Below are 17,618 nucleotides of genomic sequence, written 5' to 3'. Positions count from 1 at the left end.
CAGAAGGGAAGTTTTCTCTGCCGAAATTTACAAATGAGGAAACTCAGGCACAGGGGATTGAAGCTCAACCCAAAGACATACACGCAGCAAGTCTGTCTGATGTCGGTGTTTCTTTTGGTAAACTGTACGGCCTGCAATATGGAATAAGTATGCATGCATATGCATATTTTTAATTGTTGAATTATTACAGTCTTTGTTTCTAATTCGAAAATCAAGTAAGCTTAATACTTTATATGGCTTTTCAAAAACATACATACAAAAATAAATTTATAAATTAAACTATTTTTTATTTCCAAACTCAGGATAACTTTCCACAAATCAGTTGAAAGGAAGCCCCACTTTCATTCACTCAGCAGCCCTGACCTCCCAGGAAGTGCTCAAAACTGTGCTATTCACTCACATGGAAAGATAAAGCCCTCTGGAAACTCAGTCAATTGAAGAGAGAGCAATATGAATGTTTCTACCATCTGCCAGGCAGGGTGCTAAGCCCTTTACGTCGGTTCTAACAGCTACATGATGTGAGGCACAATTGTTACCTCCCTTTTTACAAATGAGAAAAATCAATCTCGGGTGTTCAGTAATTTCTTAGTGGACCCAGCTTGTAAGTTACAGAACAGAGATTTGAATCCAGGCAGTTTGGCTCCAAAGCCCGTGCCGCACGCCGCTGCCTGGAAAGTAATTACTTCGGCACATGATACCCTACGTAGGTCAGCCGGGAGGAGAGCTTTCACTGTTCCCGGAAATGGGTCAGAGCAGGCTTCCCGGAGGGTGCACGCACAATCTGAGTCTTGATGAAAGTTCAGAACAGAGAGATGCCGTGACATCCGAAAGATCATTCTACCCTGCACTGAAACTGATATGAAAAAATTTATATCCTTTAAAGAGGAAAAAATAATTGTAGCCTAGAGCCTCATGTGATCTGGGAGCTGTGCCATGTAATTGATCCAAGTTTCTGTCAAGGAGTTTTATATTTTACTCAATATTCGGAAGTTTGGCTATGGCACAAACCAGGTTCCTGTCATCAGACGGGTACTGTTAGCTGGTCTTTAATGCGACATCCTAGATGTGTGCCACAGAACGTAGCAGAGCTGAGTCAGAAAGAGGATGCAGTACAATAAGACCCAGTGCCAAGAATAACAGTAGGAGAAGTGATTCCTTGTGAATTCTGGTACAGTTAAGAGCTAAATGTATGACCTAAGGAGTATCCTTTGGGGACCATATGAATATTTCAGCGTTCATCCTGATCGCAAAGGGCCTTAAAGCTATACTTGACTCATCAACTCTGGTTGGGATGGGACAGTGACAAGGCAGAAATCTCTAGGCATGTGGTGTTCTAATTATCTGCTTTGCTGTGTCTAATTCTTTCATTATGACCACTCTTCTATCCCTAACTGGACCATGGCTCAAGAACTGGGCTCAGCCTCTGCCCTATCCACCAAGATATTAGCCAGTATCTGATTGGGAAACCTGATCAGAAGGGCTTCTAATTCTGTAAATCACAAATTATGCCCTAGATACATTCTGATTCTCCTAAACTCAGCTGATAGCCTGTGCCTGCTTATTTTTTACAAATAGCAGTCTTCATTTTAAACAATTTATCTTTATTGTTGAAAGTATTACAGATATCCTCTTTCCATCCCCCCTTCATTGACCTTCCCTAACCCTGCACCTGAATACCACCACCCCCAGGTCGACTGCACTACTGTCTGTGTCCATGGGCTATGCATGTATTGACAGCCTATTATTTTGAGACACAGGAGCAGCATGCTCTGGCCAGAACAATTTCTTTTCTTAAAAAGATTTATGGCTGGCCCGGCCAGCGTGGCTCAGTAGTTGAGTGTCAACCTATGAACCAGGAGGTTGCAGTTCGATTCCTGATTGGCACACATGCCCGGATTGCAGGCTTAGTTCCCAGTGTGGGGATGTGCAAGAAGCAGCAATCAATGATTCTCTCTCATCATTGATGCTTCTCTCTCACCCTCCCTCTTTCTTCCTCTATGAAATCAATAAAAATATTTTAAAGGATTTATAGCCAATTTCCTTTGAAAGGTAAGATCAAATAATGCCTTTGATACATACATGCTTTTCCTACAATCCTTAAATAATACCCAAATAATAACCATGCTCTGGATTGCATTGATTTTTACCTTCAAATTATCCCCTTACTCCTTTGGATCCACTTGTGTGCTGGAAGAGTAGCTTTCACGGGTCCTGGTTTGTAGCATTTGCCAATTTCAATGGTGTAAACACTCCCACCTTGTCTAATAAGAAGCTACCAATAGGAATCACCCAATACAAAGTTGACAAGCATGAGCACAGTCACTATCTTGAGCTTAAACCAGCCAACCCCCGCATACCTCTGCCTGAGCTCCATTCTGCTTTTCTGTTAAGACGGTTGTTCCATAGCTTCCTAGCCCACTTCTCCCTCCAATCCCCTAAGGTCTTCTTTTCCTCACTCAGATTGACACTTTGATCATGTCACTGCCCTTCTCAAACCATCTTCCTCGGCTCCCTATTCCCTTCACTTCTGACTAGCTTTCAGAACTCTCCCCATAATCTGGTCCAATAAGGGTTATTAGATCTAAAATACAAGGTGCCCAGTTAAATTTTAATTTCAGCTGAGCAAGGAATACATTTTTATCATAAGTATGTCCCATGCAATATTTGGCATATGCTTATACTAAAAATTATTTATTGTATATCTGAAATTTATTGTATATCTTATATTTTATCTGGCAATCCTATTCCTAATCTATCCACCATCTCTCTAGAGAGAGAGGAAGGAAGAGGAACATTTTACCTCTCCTCCCAATGCCTGTCAGCTTCTTCATGGTTCTGGGACCCTGTATGATATTAAGTCATTTAACCTCTCTGAGGTTCAGTTTCTTCATCCATAAATGAAGCTAATACTGGCCACTTCCATAGAGTAGGATTTAAATGAATTAATGTGTGTAAATCATCTAGCCTAATACCTGGCATTCAATAAATACCTGCTTGATCCAACATATCAATTCTCAGTAACTCAAAATACCTCAGAAGAAAAATGATACTGTGGTTATAAAATCTAAGTGCCAGAAGTTCCCCTAGGACCATGGTTGGCAAACTGCGGCTCGCGAGCCACATACAGTTCTTTGGCCCCTTGAGTGTGGCTCTTCCACAAAATACCATGGCCTGGCCGAATCTATTTTGAAGAAGTGGTGTTAGAAGAAGTGTAAGTTTAAAAAATTTGGCTCTCAAAAGAAATTTCAATCATTGTACTGTTGAAATTTGGCTCTGTTGACTGAGTTTGCGGGCCACTGCCCTAGGACATTACCCTGTATATCCAAACTCTCTGGAACAGGTGCTTATGATTGTATTCTTTTTTAAACTAGGGTTGGTCAGGGGAGTGGAAGAGAGAATGCTGAAACACCCAGTAGCTAATCTCTTCCAGCATCTCAGAATCCTGAAGACAGGCTATGGTAGTCTACCTCTCACCCAAACATGTCCCCCAAACATCAAGGGAGGGTTTCTGCTTGGTGGTGGGTCTAACTTCAGCAACAAAATGGCAACAAATACATACCTATCAACAATTGAATCTAAAAATCAAAATAAGCAAATAAGAAGTCTAATGAACAGAATAAACTTGTGAATAAAACAGAATCAGAGGCATAGAAATGGAACAGACTCATGATTCTCAGAGGAAGGGGGTGAGGGGATGGGAAGAAATTAAACAAAGATCTTATATGCATATATGCACAACCTATGGACACAGACAATAGGGCGAGCCGGGAACCTGGTGGAGGGAGCCAATGGGGGGAAAAAGAGGGACATTTGTAATAATCTGAACAATAAAGACTTTTTTTAAAAAAGTTAAGATCATCAAAAGAGAATATCAAATGCCAGAGTGAAGAAAACCATTTCCCTGGATCCTAGTCATTTGCCAAGCTGACAAGTGTATCAAGTGTGCCTTTCCTCCTGTCAGTACCTCTCATCCACAGAAAAGTAGTGCATGTGCTCCAGGATGGGTGATATAGCGCCATCATACCACAGAGCCCTTGGGGACACAATAGTGCTGCTCAGATACACACAATGGTGGAGATCCCACAGCATAGGATCTCCACCATTGTGTATACCACAGGCCTGTCAGACCAAAGTCATGGCAGACCAGCAGTCAAGCTTCCTGTGAACATAAGCTTCTAAGACCTCCCTTACACGTGAAGGCAGCATCCCTTGGAGCCCTGACTACGATCTGTAGGTCAAGGACTCAGCTCTGTGCTGCACGTACCCACACCCATACACAGGACTCAAAACCAGGAAGAAATCACCTCTGACTTGCTTACCTGGATCTGAATTCTTCTGTAATATTTTTAATCAATCCAGGAGAACTTTTCTTCAGGAATCATAAACCCCATTGTCTCCGAACTGCAGTGTGCTCAACATGTCCAAAGCATCTTGTGGATATTATTCCACCATGAGGACTAGAGAAACTTTTCCTATCTTCATAAATCCAGCTTGCTAAGGAGAATACAGATGAGGCTTAGTTCAGAAAGACTAAGACACTCTTTTTTTCTTTTTTTTAATAAATAGTAGCCAAAAGGGCAGGGAAGGGAGGTGAAATACGTCATAATTTGGCCAGCAGAATCCCCTGGTCTTACCATTATATGTGATGCTTTCAAGTGGGTTCTTAGTAGTTTAATTTTGAGAGAAAAGATAGAAGGAACTAGTGAATGCATTTGCATGCTTAGTTTCTGCCTATGACGCCAAACACGAGAGAGCTGCGACCTTTGGAGAAACCAAAGATGGCTCAAATGACTTGTGAGGATAAATTAAGTCAGTGTTCTTTGCTGACAAGTTGATGTTTCCTAATTGTAAAGCAGAACCAGCAACCACCAACAGAGAAGGTGTGTATTCCACAGACAGAGAAGAGATAGAGCCCTGAAACTCAGCCTAAGGGACCTCCCAGCCCTGGGGTGCAGGGCCAGTGGAACTCCTCCAGGGTCAGCAATGCAAGTTCTCATCACCCAACCAGCTTCAGAGCAGCTAGCTTTTTAAGCTCTATAGGACTGGGAACTCTCTTCCAAGCCTGAAATCCGAGGGAAAGGGCACACAGGGAGGGGTGTGGTCCCCATGGCAAGTGGAGTGTACATTGTTGCCCCAGGAGAGGCCACTTCCCTCCCAAATTGCCTGGGACTTCCCACCTCCTGAGGGGAAGATAGCTGAGCACATAGCAAAACAATGAGAGCACAGAACAGTCGACCTGCCCGCACAGTTCTGAATGAGAAATCCGTCCGAGCAGATGTACCCCTCCCTGACACGGGGAGACCTTCACCCTCAGCAAAGCTGAGGCCAGACCAAGAAGTCACCAGGAGCTACAAGTGGACATCAGAGGTGAGGTTGTGGAGGCAGGACTGAGATGGGCCCTGCTTAGAACTGTCCAGAGTTTTGGTCTCCAGGCCTGGCTGCCCTCCAATATCAGACAGCCTTTTCCAAGTAGACATAACACATGTCCCAAATATTTTCTCTCCAGGTAATGCCACTGCTTTTCCCAAAGCAGAGACATTTCCCAGAGCCTTAAAGTCCTGGTATCTGCTCTGGGAGTTGCGGCCCCAGAAGAAGATGTCAAATAACCCACTGTTTCAGTTACAAACTTCTTATGACTTAGTGACAAGTGAAACAACATCTGACAGCAACTGCAAGTCCCCTACTGCCCTCCCTGTGACTTCTCCTTTTGTTCTTGGGATACCCCCTCCTGCTAAATTATAGGCCCATCCCTCTTAATAAAGACAAAGAGCCCAATGCCACATTTTAACTGAAATGTGGGAAACACCTCCTGAGAGCTTAAGACCAAATGCAAGCTACTTTTATTTATTTATTATTTTTTAAAATATATTTTATTGATTTTTTTACAGAGAGGAAGGGAGAAGAATAGAGAGTTAGAAACATCGATAAGAGAGAAACACCGATCAGCTGCCTCCTGCACATCCCCTACTGGGTATGTGCCCACAACCAAGGTACATGCCCTTGACCGGAATCGAACCTGGAACCTTTCAGTCCACAGGTCGACGTTCTATCCACTGAGCCAAACCGGTTTTGGATGCAAGCTACTTTTCCCCTTTCAACTCAAATGCATTGATGGATGCTCTGAACCGGACTCCACCAACATGTAGGAAAACAGTCATGGACAGTAATTTCGAGGGCATAGGCAGGACCAGCCAGCCCTAGACACAGTGGTCAAGGAAGCAAAGCTACCTCAGCTTCCCTTCTTCCTCCCCACACATTCCCATTTGTCCTGCCTCTTTTGGTCTCAGCTAGCAGTCACTTCAAATCCAGCCATTGAGGTTATCAGTTATTAAATGCTAACAGCACCACCTTTCCTGGATGCCAAGAGCTCAGACCTGAGATTAGGTCTGGCTCCCTTGGTCATTTGTACATATAAAATATGAGGGATGAGCTCTCTGAGTGGAAAATCCATTGACATCCAAAGAAAGGAGGCTATCATGGTGGTGCTATGGATGTTGCATTAATACATAGGAGCACAGGAGAGATCATTCCTCCCACAAGCAAAGACCTAGGATCTAGCGTATGCAAGGTGGAAGACAGTGTTCCCCAGCCTCCCACCCCCCATGTGTGTGTTCCCAACCCCACACAGCTGTACCTTTCCTGGAAGCCAAGAGCACAGATCTGAGATTAGGTCTGGCTTTCTTGCCCCCCAAGGTTCACTCTCAGGATTTTGAATAATGAAAATCACTGTGGACAGGGAAGGCTGCAGGCTTCTGTCATAAAAACGTTTTGTGGAAAGCCTTGGAAATGGCATGCAGCATAAGACACAAGCTGGGCTCATTATTTAAATTGGGAAACTAGCCTGGCTGATGTAGCTCAGTGGTTGAATATCGACCCAGGAACCAAGAGACCACTAGGTTTGATTCCTGGTCAGCGTACATGCCTGGGTTATGAGCTCAATCCCCTGTGGGGAGGCGTGCAGGAGGCAGCCGATGATGATGTTTCTCTCTATACCTCTCTTAAAAATCAATAAAAACATATATTTAGTAAATAAATTAGGAAACCAGGTTTGGGATCCTAGTGTTCTAAAAAAAGGGGGGGGGGGGAGGAATCACTTTTTTTCTTTCATTTTACACTTTTGTCGTAGGTATTTTCAACAAAACATAGAACCTTATTTCTTGAGAGGGAAAATGACTGTGTGACCGGCTGGTGGCTGACACAGTGGTCTGGCTCATAGATAGTTTCCTCACCAGCAAGACAAGGCAGAGCTCAGTTGGAGGAGTTCTCTCAGGCAGAGACCCAGAGCCAAGGAATGTTGCAAAGAGCCAGTGTTTACTGAGGGATTACTGTACACCAGGGATTTTAAACACTTCGTCTCATTCAGTCTTCACAACAGTAATACGGGAAGAATTGTTATTCCCCAAATTTTATTTTATTTATTTTTGTTTTGTTTTTTTATATTTTTATTGATTTCAGAGAGGGAGAGAAAGAGGGAGAAAGAAACATCAATGATGAGAGAGAATCATTGATTGGCTGCCTCCTACAGGCCCCCTCGAGGGGTTCGAGCCTGTGTGCCCTCCCATAGAGCATTGCCTAGGTGACACCCAAACAAGAGGAAAGTACAGTATGTGTATACTTGTGTATGACCGTGTGTACATAATATACAAACCAATAATGAAAACAGAGGTGAGTACCTGAGTATCTGAGAGAGCCTCAGCCAGGTTAGGGTAGCAGAGGATTTAGTTGAAAATTCTGCAGACCAGGTACTGCCTCTGGGGAGAGAAGCTGGAAAGGAAGGAGACTTACTTTTCCTTATATACTCTGATGTCTTATTTAAATATTTTATCATGCACATGTACTTCCTATTTTCAAAACTTTCAATTGAAAAGAAAAATCTGTGTTGTTGTAGAGTCAATAAGTGTCTGAAATTTACTGAATCACATTTTCTAAAAAAAAAAAAAAAAAACAGGTGAGGAAAAAGGCAATCCCACACAAGAGACCTGTCACGTGCATCACAGGGGAGCCAGGACAGGTGGCTTCCTTCCGTGCAGGAGTGAGGACTCAGCTGAGGGTGTCTGAATTGCTCAAGACCTAAGAGCACTAAAAAGGAAACCATTTAACCATCCTCTCCCATTTTCATTTTCGAACTACCACCACTGCTGCCGCCTCTCTATAGAAAGTCAGTGAAAGAATGGATGACCTCACTTTCTCCAACAAGTGGGTCCTGTAGTGTTGTGCGCAAAACAAAACTCAGTAAATCGACGCATATTTTTAATACCATAGCAGAGTTCCTTGTCTTAGCAATCTAGGCGCTATCCTCTTTGCAAAGCAAAGAAGCCAATTTCGTGATAACGCTGTTTTGTAAATAAATTTGAGGGGTTTTGTGTGTGTGTGTGTGTGTGTGTGTGTGTGTGTGTGAGTGTATGTGTGTGTGTTCTATGAGGGTCCTAATTTTAGCCTGGAGCCAATCATCTGAGCTGTCTGGGTGTCTAAGAGACCGGTGGGACGGCCTGGTCACGAGCCTATTTGCATGAGACCAAGGACTTTCCTACAAGAGACATCGTCATTGTAAGCGCTGAGAAAGCCTGGTCAAGCTCGGCCAATGAGAACGGCTGGGGCACTAGAGGAGAACTGTGATCAGAGCCTAGAGCCGAGCCTGTTTGATTGCTTCCCAGCCGCCTGTGGACTCAAATCAAGTAAAACAGCAGGAGGAAGCTATGAACACAAGCTCCAGAAAATGCCACAAGGTACTCCTTTGACATCCCATCAAAGAGGTGAGTAGTATTTGCCCCACTTTTTCCTGAACCAAGTGGGTGTCACTAACTTGTGGGCTCCAGCAGACCCAGCATCCACCCAGGCTCCTTGGGGCTCCTCTGAGGGAGTGGGATCACCCCACTGCCAGCAGCAGGACAGCACAGCAGCCCAAGACAACCCTCCTGGCAGAGAGATCAAAGTCTTCACCAGCAGAGTCCTAAGGGGCCACTAGGGAAAGAGCTGGGCTGTAGCTGACCAGGCCGAAGTGAATTGGAGCAGGTGAGGAGGATACTTATAAATGGTGGCAACAGAGTCACTTTTGTAGGCTACACACATTGCACTTGGAGACTCTCGGAAATTAACTAACTGCACAAGATTTGGGGGCAGGCAGGTATTTCTGCAACAGCTGGTCATGGCAAGGGCTAGGAAAGAAAAGTACTGCCGATGGCTCACAGCGTTAACAGGCTGGTGGGCTGTGTGGGGCTGAGGTTTTTACAAATATGAAGAAAAAAAAACTAGAAAACTAAACCTTAGACTGTTAATCTGATAAAGTTTTTTTAAAGTCATAGTCAGCCTTAGCTTCTTCAGATCCTCTAAAACTTTGTAGATGACTTTAGCTTTACTTTCCTTCTCAACACATGCCTAAGTGCTGAGTCACTAAAAAAAAAAAGGAGAGGAAGAGTGATTTTGCTTCTAGGGCTCCTTGGTAATGACCTAAGCGGCGCATTTCCCTCTGATTATGATTCTATGATGCTAAAGAACGTCACATTGCACAATCTTAATAAGGCTTCCAATCAGCCCCACCCACCCTGGCCCCACCCCCACCCTTCAACAAAGATTTATCAAATGTGGGATTTTCCCATGAGTCTCAATATTAGAGTCTCAACCCTCAATAAATATGAGGCTGAGGATGTCTGAGGCTCATTCTGTCTTCGAGCCCACCGGGAAGAAAAGAGAGCTCCATCTCCCTCTAGGAGCCAGCTATGATCTCCCTCTACACAAGTAAGTGAAGGAAATCCCTAGCCTGGGAACTGCCCGGAGGCCGGAGGCCGTGCCTGGGTGAGAGAGAGGGTGTGCGCTGTGAGGGCTGGCGGACAGCCAGCAGCCAGCAGCCAGAGGCACAGCTTCCCCAGCTGTGCAGGCTGCTCACTGCTGCTCTCCCTTCCCTCCGGCACAGACACCTTCAGTCCAGTGGCCTTCTCCCTGGGGCTGCTCCTGGTGATGGCTACTGCTTTCCCTACCCCGGTTCCTCGGGGAGAAGATTCTAAAGATGATACCACCTCATATAGACCACCACTCACCTCTTCAGAACAAATTGAAAAACTCATTAAGTCCATCCTCCTCGAAATCTCTGACGTGAAAAATAAGGTGGGTAAGCTCAATGGAGGGTGATGGAAAGCCTGTGTGGGCATGCCTCTACTTGCCCCTGGATGGGGACAGGGTTCCTGCATTGGGAGATCTCTGATGGTTCTTCTGGGGAAGTTTAGATTTGAGCTCAAAGAAGCAGACTGTCTTATGTATTTCTCCTCTGCTTCTAGTCTCAGGGTATCCCTTTTCCTCCTGGAAAATACAGAATGGGGCTGGAATCCATGTGCCCTGGCCCATTCTTCACTCTATACTTGACATGAGCTGAGAGTCACTGTTTCTTAGGACTTCCTTTTCCCTAACCAAAAAATAAGGTCTGTTGATCTTTTTTGTGTCTATTGGATTTTGGGAGGATTAGAAAAGTGGCACCTGAAATGAATGTTCAGTTTTTCAGAACAGACACAGAACTTTAAAGTTATACAAATGTGGTGGTTAGGAATTCCTCAAAGTCATTCCAGCTTATATACTGCAAACTCGATAGCCCATCAAAGTGGCAAAATTATAGGTAGGTTAAAGTATCTCCTAAGCTTTAAATGCAAGGTAGATTGACTCTGTTTTGTAGAAAGAAAAGAACACAGGAAAGGGGATTTGGGCACCCCAAGTCTCCTCTGGTTCTGCTGAACCAGTTTTGTGATCTTGGGCAAATTTCCTACCACCTCTGGGCTCCACCTGTAAAACTGGGATAGAACTAGATTATCTTACAGTTTCTTTCAACTGGAATAGTCTATGGCTCAAATGATATTCACACAATTATTTTCAAAATGTATTAAGTATGTAGTATGTGTCAGGTACTTTTTATAACTATTATGTCTAATCCTCATAACAAACTTATGAGGAGGTGCTTCATTATCCCCAATTTGGAGAGAGGGGCACTGAGACTCAGGACAGTGAGACAAGCCTGAAGTAACAAGTGAGTCTGGAATTGAACCCAACTGTGCCCATCCTCCACCAGATCTTGCTTGCCTGGATGCTAATGGGTTCTGACTTCATTTTTCTTACGAGAACTTCCTGGCCATGGTGGAGCAGGACGAGGCCCTCTAGTGGTGTTTGTGATAGGGGCACTTATCTGATAACAATTTTGGTATTTCTTCCCAGATGTGTGACAACCATGAATCGTGTAAAAACAGCAAGGAAATACTGACAGAAAACAACCTGAACCTTCCAAAACTGGCCAGAAAAGATGGATGCTTCCATTCTGGATTTAATCAGGTACTCACACATCATATTCACTGTTAGCTGTTCCTAGTTCTCCACTTTCCTTATAGGGTCTGAGTACACATAGACCAGGCAGGCAGCAAAGAAAGCAATAGATGCAAAGAATATTGTGTAAATTTCATGAGGAGGCCAACAGAAATCTTTGTAAAGGCAACTTATTTTTGAATGGCATGGTCAGAGATAGCCAATCTCCCTTGGGATTTCCACAGTGGTCATATGTTAGAAACCCCAACAGGTTTAGCTGGTTTATCCTGTATGAGGTGTTGGTTCAGTGACCTTTCTCCTCCTTGGCTGCCCTTAGTGTTGTCCTCCCTGCTGAGGTTATTCTCTACACCTTTCTCCTTCTAGGCAGTGAGATAACCTGTGCTGACTTCTGATTATTCCATAAAAGGTTTTAGCCCAACATTGACAAGGGCAGGAGTGCAGCCAGAGGGAAAAGCATTAAAGGAAAAATAGAAAAGGACCCCCTTGCCACATTCTAGCATCCATTGGGCTTTGAGTAAAATCAAATGGTGTTTCTGATTGTCCAGATACTTAAAATGGGGCAGCTGATGCTGTCTGATGTCTCAAAGCATGATGCCTAAGAAGTATGGGAAGTTCCCAGGTGTAGTAGTGAGGGGTGGGAATGGTTAGAGGGAAAAGTTAAATTATAGCAATTTTGTTTTAAACATTTTCTTTTATTTTTAAAAAATACATTTTTATTGATTTCAGAGAGGAAGGGAGAGGGAGAGAGAGATAGAAATGTCAATGATAAGAAAGAATCAGACTGGCTGCCTCCTGCACACCCCACCCTAGGGATCAAGCCTACAACCTGGGCATGTGTCCTAACCAGGAATCAAACCATGACCTTCTGGTTCATAGGTTGATGCTCAACCACTGAACTATGCCAGCCAACAAATTATAGCAATTTTAACTTTTAAAATTCATTATACCTTCCTGGCAATAATCAATTTTCCCACCATCTTTCCTTTTAGGAGACCTGCTTGATAAGACTCACCACTGGTCTTCTGGAGTATCAGGTATACCTTGAGTACCTCCAGAACACATTTGAGGAACATGCCAAGGCCATGCAGATGAGAACCAAAGCCCTGGTCAAAATCCTGAGGCAAAAGGTGAGTGTCGCCTTGTCTCCTCACTTGTTGTGTCCAATACAGTCTCAAAGAAAGCAACCCAGACAATTTGGGAATGTAAAGCCAATTCAGAAGACTTGGTTGCATGTAAAAGAAAGAAACTGAGAAGTATTTCCTGATAGTTAGAACTGTTTTTATGTGTGTATGTTGGGGCGGGGGGGTGGGGGGGAGTGTTAGATCTCTTCTGAAAAAGATATCAATAACTATATTTAAAACTATGTTAAGTTAGGTAGATTTTTATATCAACTTCCAATAGCTTAAGAAATAAGAAAAAAAAAAGTATCTGTAGAGGCAGAAGGAAGCACATACAACCCTGCTCAGTGATCCATAATCACAAAGAATAGAGAGCACAAAAATTATTTTAATATTTTAAGTATCGCCAAGAGACATTCTTATCATTATGGTAGCAATTCCTTTTTCCTACTTTTTGCAAGAAGAGTTAATACAGAGAATTGGCTAAAGACTGGAAGAACAGGTACAGGTCTTTGGTACTACCAGCTGGCCATTCAACTGCCACATGCTGGAGACGTGATGGCATAGTGTATAGATGAGCCAAACAGAGCGCAATGAAAAGCTCCTCTATGGAGAAGCCTATCAGTACTAATCCTGCCTTCTGCCTTAAGTCCGGGCATCTCCCACTTAATGTGCACACAAATTCCCTGGGGGTCTGTTCCAATGCAGAGCTTGATTCAGCAGATCTGGGGTGAGACCTGAGACTTGCATCTAACAAGCTCCAGGTGATGCTATTGCTGTAGTGCTCAGGCCACGCCTGGAGGTGTCCCTTGTCAGTGGGTCTATGGAAAGGTGTTTCCCAGTCCTCCTACACCACTAGATCAGTGGACTCTCAACAGATGCTGAATAGATGGGTAAGAGAAACTGGAGGGAAATATTAGTGTTAGAGGCCACTCAAGAGCCATTGCAATGCCTCTAACTATAGGTTCTTCATTTAAATATTGAATTCCAACCATGTGCCAGGCACTGGTTAAGACATCAGAGGACAAGTAAGACACTGTGGCTGCCCTTAGGATGCTTATGATCTAAAGGAGTCAGAGCAGCAAAGGGATGCTTAGAACCCAGTTGCTATGAACGGGTGGACTCGGAAGAAAAGCACCTCACCCTGCAAGGCAGGGTAGGTAGCCCCAATTAGTCTTCTTCCCCCCAAATCTGAACATCTTCCCACAGCTCAGAGCATCTCTTCACTGAAAAGGATTTGTTCAATATTTAAACAATTCTTCTTGCTTTATTTCCCTTCAGATAAAGAATCCCATTGAAGAAACCACCCCTGACCCAACCACAAACACCGGCCTGCTGGAGAAGATGCATGCACAGAATGAGTGGCTGAAGACCACAACGATTCACCTCATCCTGCGAAGCCTCGAGGACTTCCTGCAGTTCACTCAGAGGGCTATCCGGATGTAGCCTGGGCATCTAAAATGGTTGCAACTCATGGACATTCCTTTCTCTGGTCAGAAAGCTGTCACTGGGTACATAATTTATGTTGTTCTCTATGAAGAACTAAAAGTATGAGCAATAGGACACTATTTTTAATATTTTTAATTTATTTATATTTAAATATGTGATATTGAGTTAATTTATACAAGTGATATTTATATTTTTATGAAGTGCCACTTGAAATACTTTGTGTGTTCATTTTTTAAAAAATAACAGATGGTTATACAGCTTGAATACCTTCATTTCAGAGTCAGATCATTTCTTGGAATGTGTAGGCTTACCTCAAATAAATGCTAACTTATAATGTTTTTAAAAGAAATATTTATAATGTATTTATATAATGTTTAAATTGTTTTTATACCAGTAAAAGCCTTTTTAAAAAATCAGCAACCAAGTCTCTGAGTTTCTGTCACCAACAATAGCACAAAAAGTGACAATCACCTGGTGAAAGATAATTGATCACCTACTCCTACTGCATGCCAGGCAGGCACCATGCTAAATGTGTTGTATCCATCGTATTTAATCCCGCACTTGCACACCCTTTAATGGATGAGGGAGAATAAGTGATTCTCCTAAGTCACCCAGCTGGAAGGTAAGGCATAGGCCCAGATTTGAAATCCAAGTCTACCTACCTTAGGCCCCCTTCTCTTAACCTTAAGGTTCCATTGCCTCCCAGGGAACTGAAAGAAAATCACAGAACAGCCGAAGCCGGTTTGGCTCAGTGATAGAGCGTCGGTCTGTGGACTGAAAGGTCCCAGGTTCCATTCTGGTCAAAGGCATGTACATTGGTTGCAGGCACATCCCCGGTAGGGGGTGTGCAAGAGGCAGCTGGTCGATGTTTCTCTCTGATCGATGTTTCTAGCTCTCTATCTCTCTCCTTTCCTCTCTATAAAAAAATCAATAAATATATATATTAAAAAAAGAAAGAAAATCACAGAACATGTTCATATAGTGAATACATTTCAAGATATAATTAAAAACCTTTGAGATAATACAACCACTTGATTAAGACAGCAGTGTGCTAGTTTCCCAAAAACATGAAAGTTCTGCCTTCTTCCTCTGGGTTCCTCAAACCCTGCACGTACCTGTCTGTCATAGCACCTACCACCGTGTAACATATCTTTAAATGGATGGGTTACTCTTTGCAGCCAGCATATGGATTATTCAAGAAGGCAGGCCCTGTTATATGCACTTTACATCCTAAGGCCATAGGAACCAATAAACATTTTTTGAATGAAGGAACCATACATATATGATCAAATATAAGACACTTCAATTCTTGAGGCCTATCTACTGTTGGGCAGTGAGTGGGGAAATTATTAATACTGTGTATTTGTGAATCTTCATCTTAAGGGAAACAGTAAGAATTAGAAACATTCTAAGAACTTCTAGAACAGTGCATAGTCAGTGCAGGTGTATCTATCTCCATGTCCTTTCCCAACAGTAATATTCTTTTCTACTTTCTCCCCTCGCCCCATCAACAGTGGTGGTGAGAGAGGCAATCTGGGTGACTACACTGGCCTCTCCACTCCACCTCAACACAATGTTGGGAATTTGGTAAAGATTTCCCCGTTTTAACCCCAGCAATATGAAGTTCTGACTTCTAACAAAGACTTCCTCACTCTAACCACCATACACTTCTTCCCATACACTTCTCCAGGGAAGAAGTTCTGCTGAGCAAGGGAAAGTCCACAAAAGTCTGAAACTGAAAGAAGCTATGCAAGAAAAGAGCCACATAACCAATGGACGAAAAACTCTGGGGAGGGAGGGCATGTATGGGAATGGGGGTGGGGTGGGAATTGGTAAGGTATGTACACATATAATACCTTAATAAAAAATGGGGGGGGGGGGGAATTTAAAAAAAAAAAAAGAAAAGAGCCACAAACTCTGACTTCTAGAAATCATGCATCACAAGTGGCTTCCCAACATTAGGGCCAAATTAAAGAACAAAGGGAAATGGTAGTTGACCAATGCATCCATTCTTCAAACAAAATGTACTGAGCATCATATATGTCAGGTAATGCTAGGGATACAGAGGTGAACAAACTAGATCTGACCCCTGTCCTCATGTGGTTTATACTGTGGCATGGAAGACAGAAGACAGACATTGCACAAAGAATGTAAATGTGATGAGGTTTTTCAAAAGAGAAATTTTGGTTGTACCAAGAACCTATTCTGAGGGCATTAATAGCAGGGGAACCTTACTAAGACCAGGGAGGGAAGTCATGGAGCCTAATTGAAAAAGAGAGATTTGGAGTGAGATGTGAAAAAGATGTAGCAGTTATCCAGGCCAAGATGGGTGGGAAGAGCATCCCAGACAAAGGGAATGGCATGTGCAAAGGGTTGAGGTGGTGAAAACTACATTTTGTCCAGTGCATAAAGAACAAAAAGAAGGTTGGTTGAGAGGGGGTGGAGAGGGAGGCTGAGACCCACAAATTATTGACAGCATCAGAAGCCATATTCAAAATTTTGAAATTTATTCCATATGTGTTGAGAAGGCACTGACAAGTTTTAAGCAGTAGAATGACATATGAAATTTACATTTTAATATGATCACTCAAGTTGCAGTATGAAAAAATGGATAGGAAAGGGGCTGGGGGAGAATATCAGAGGAACATTCCAGAGGCCTTCATTGTAGTCCAGAGGAGAGATAACAATGTTCTGAATTAGGGTGGTAATGACTAGAGAAGAGAAGTCAATGCCAGCCATCAACAAAAGATAGCTAGGAGCAAGTTCAGTAGGATTTGGTGATTGGTGTCTAAGATTCAGGAATTTCAGAGGACACCAATGCTTTGATAGCGGGAAGAAGTAGGGGTTGGGTGGAAGAGTAAAACACAGTATTCCCTTATTCATTCATTGAAATATTCTCTGAACATCTGCAAAATGCCAGATTCTCTACTGGGCCCTGGAGATACAATTGTCAATCAGAAAGTATAGGTCTCTGATCTGAAGGAGCTTACAGTCTGGGGGAAACAATTTAAAGAAATAACTACTATGCTGTACACTAAGTATGTGTGCTACTATGTTGTTGAATTGTGTCACCTAAAAAATTGAAGTACTAACACCCAGAACCTATGAATGTGACCTCACTTGGAAATAATCTTTGCAGATGTAATCAAGGTAAAATGAGGTCACATCTTATTTTGGGGGTGGGGTGTCCCAAACAGAGAACACAGCATGTGTGAAGGTTCAGATGAAGGAGAAATAACTGGGTGGGCCTTATAAGAAGAGAAGAGACAGGAAAGGAATCTGTGAAGATAAAGGCATGGATTGAAGAGACAGATTTTTAAACCAAGAAACACCAATGATTGCAGACAACCACCACTTCGATTATATTATGTAAATGACCCAAAAATCTACAAGAGAAAGCTGTAGGGAGGTAGCGGTCTAATTCCACTCCTGAAGGTAGGAAGAGGTAAGGAAGGATCCTTCTCTAGAATCTTCAGAAACAGCACAGCCCTGCCCACACCTTAATTTCAGATATCTAGGCTCCAGAACTGTAAGGAAAAAATTCTGTTCTTTTAGGCCATCTAGTTTGTAGTAATTTGTTATAGCAGCCACAGGAAACTAATACTGCTACTATGGCAAGACACAATAGGAAAAGTCTAATCAAAAATTGAGGCTTCAGGAAAAGCTTCCCAGAAGAAATGACATTTAAGCTTGTATCAAAAGAATGTATAGGATTGAGTCAATTAAAGAGATGGGAATTGGGGTTGGGTTTCC

General features: G+C 43.0%; 1 protein-coding gene across 1 annotated transcript; it reads left to right on the top strand.

Annotated features, from left to right (window-relative positions):
- Positions 1–9,573: 9,573 nt before the first annotated feature.
- IL6 (interleukin 6) lies at positions 9,574–14,281 on the top strand. The gene is made up of 5 exons (XM_036429197.2): positions 9,574–9,735; positions 9,911–10,101; positions 11,194–11,307; positions 12,288–12,425; positions 13,698–14,281. Exons 1-5 carry the CDS (start codon positions 9,717–9,719, stop codon positions 13,860–13,862), a joined length of 627 nt encoding a protein of 208 aa, XP_036285090.1. The 5' UTR covers positions 9,574–9,716; the 3' UTR covers positions 13,863–14,281.
- Positions 14,282–17,618: the final 3,337 nt, after the last annotated feature.

The sequence above is a fragment of the Pipistrellus kuhlii genome, unplaced genomic scaffold (genome assembly GCF_014108245.1).
Source record: "Pipistrellus kuhlii isolate mPipKuh1 unplaced genomic scaffold, mPipKuh1.p scaffold_m20_p_10, whole genome shotgun sequence".
Classification (NCBI taxonomy): Eukaryota; Metazoa; Chordata; class Mammalia; order Chiroptera; family Vespertilionidae; genus Pipistrellus; species Pipistrellus kuhlii.
The sequence above is the reverse complement of the archived record's forward strand: the minus strand, read 5'-3'. Positions and strand labels throughout refer to the sequence as shown.

Bases quoted from the DNA above. Each gene is read 5' to 3' on its own strand.
- IL6 (XM_036429197.2), top strand. The intron at 10,102-11,193 runs GTGGGTAAGCTC...ATTTCTTCCCAG, and splicing joins TCTCTGACGTGAAAAATAAG to ATGTGTGACAACCATGAATC. The intron at 11,308-12,287 runs GTACTCACACAT...CTTTCCTTTTAG, and splicing joins TCCATTCTGGATTTAATCAG to GAGACCTGCTTGATAAGACT.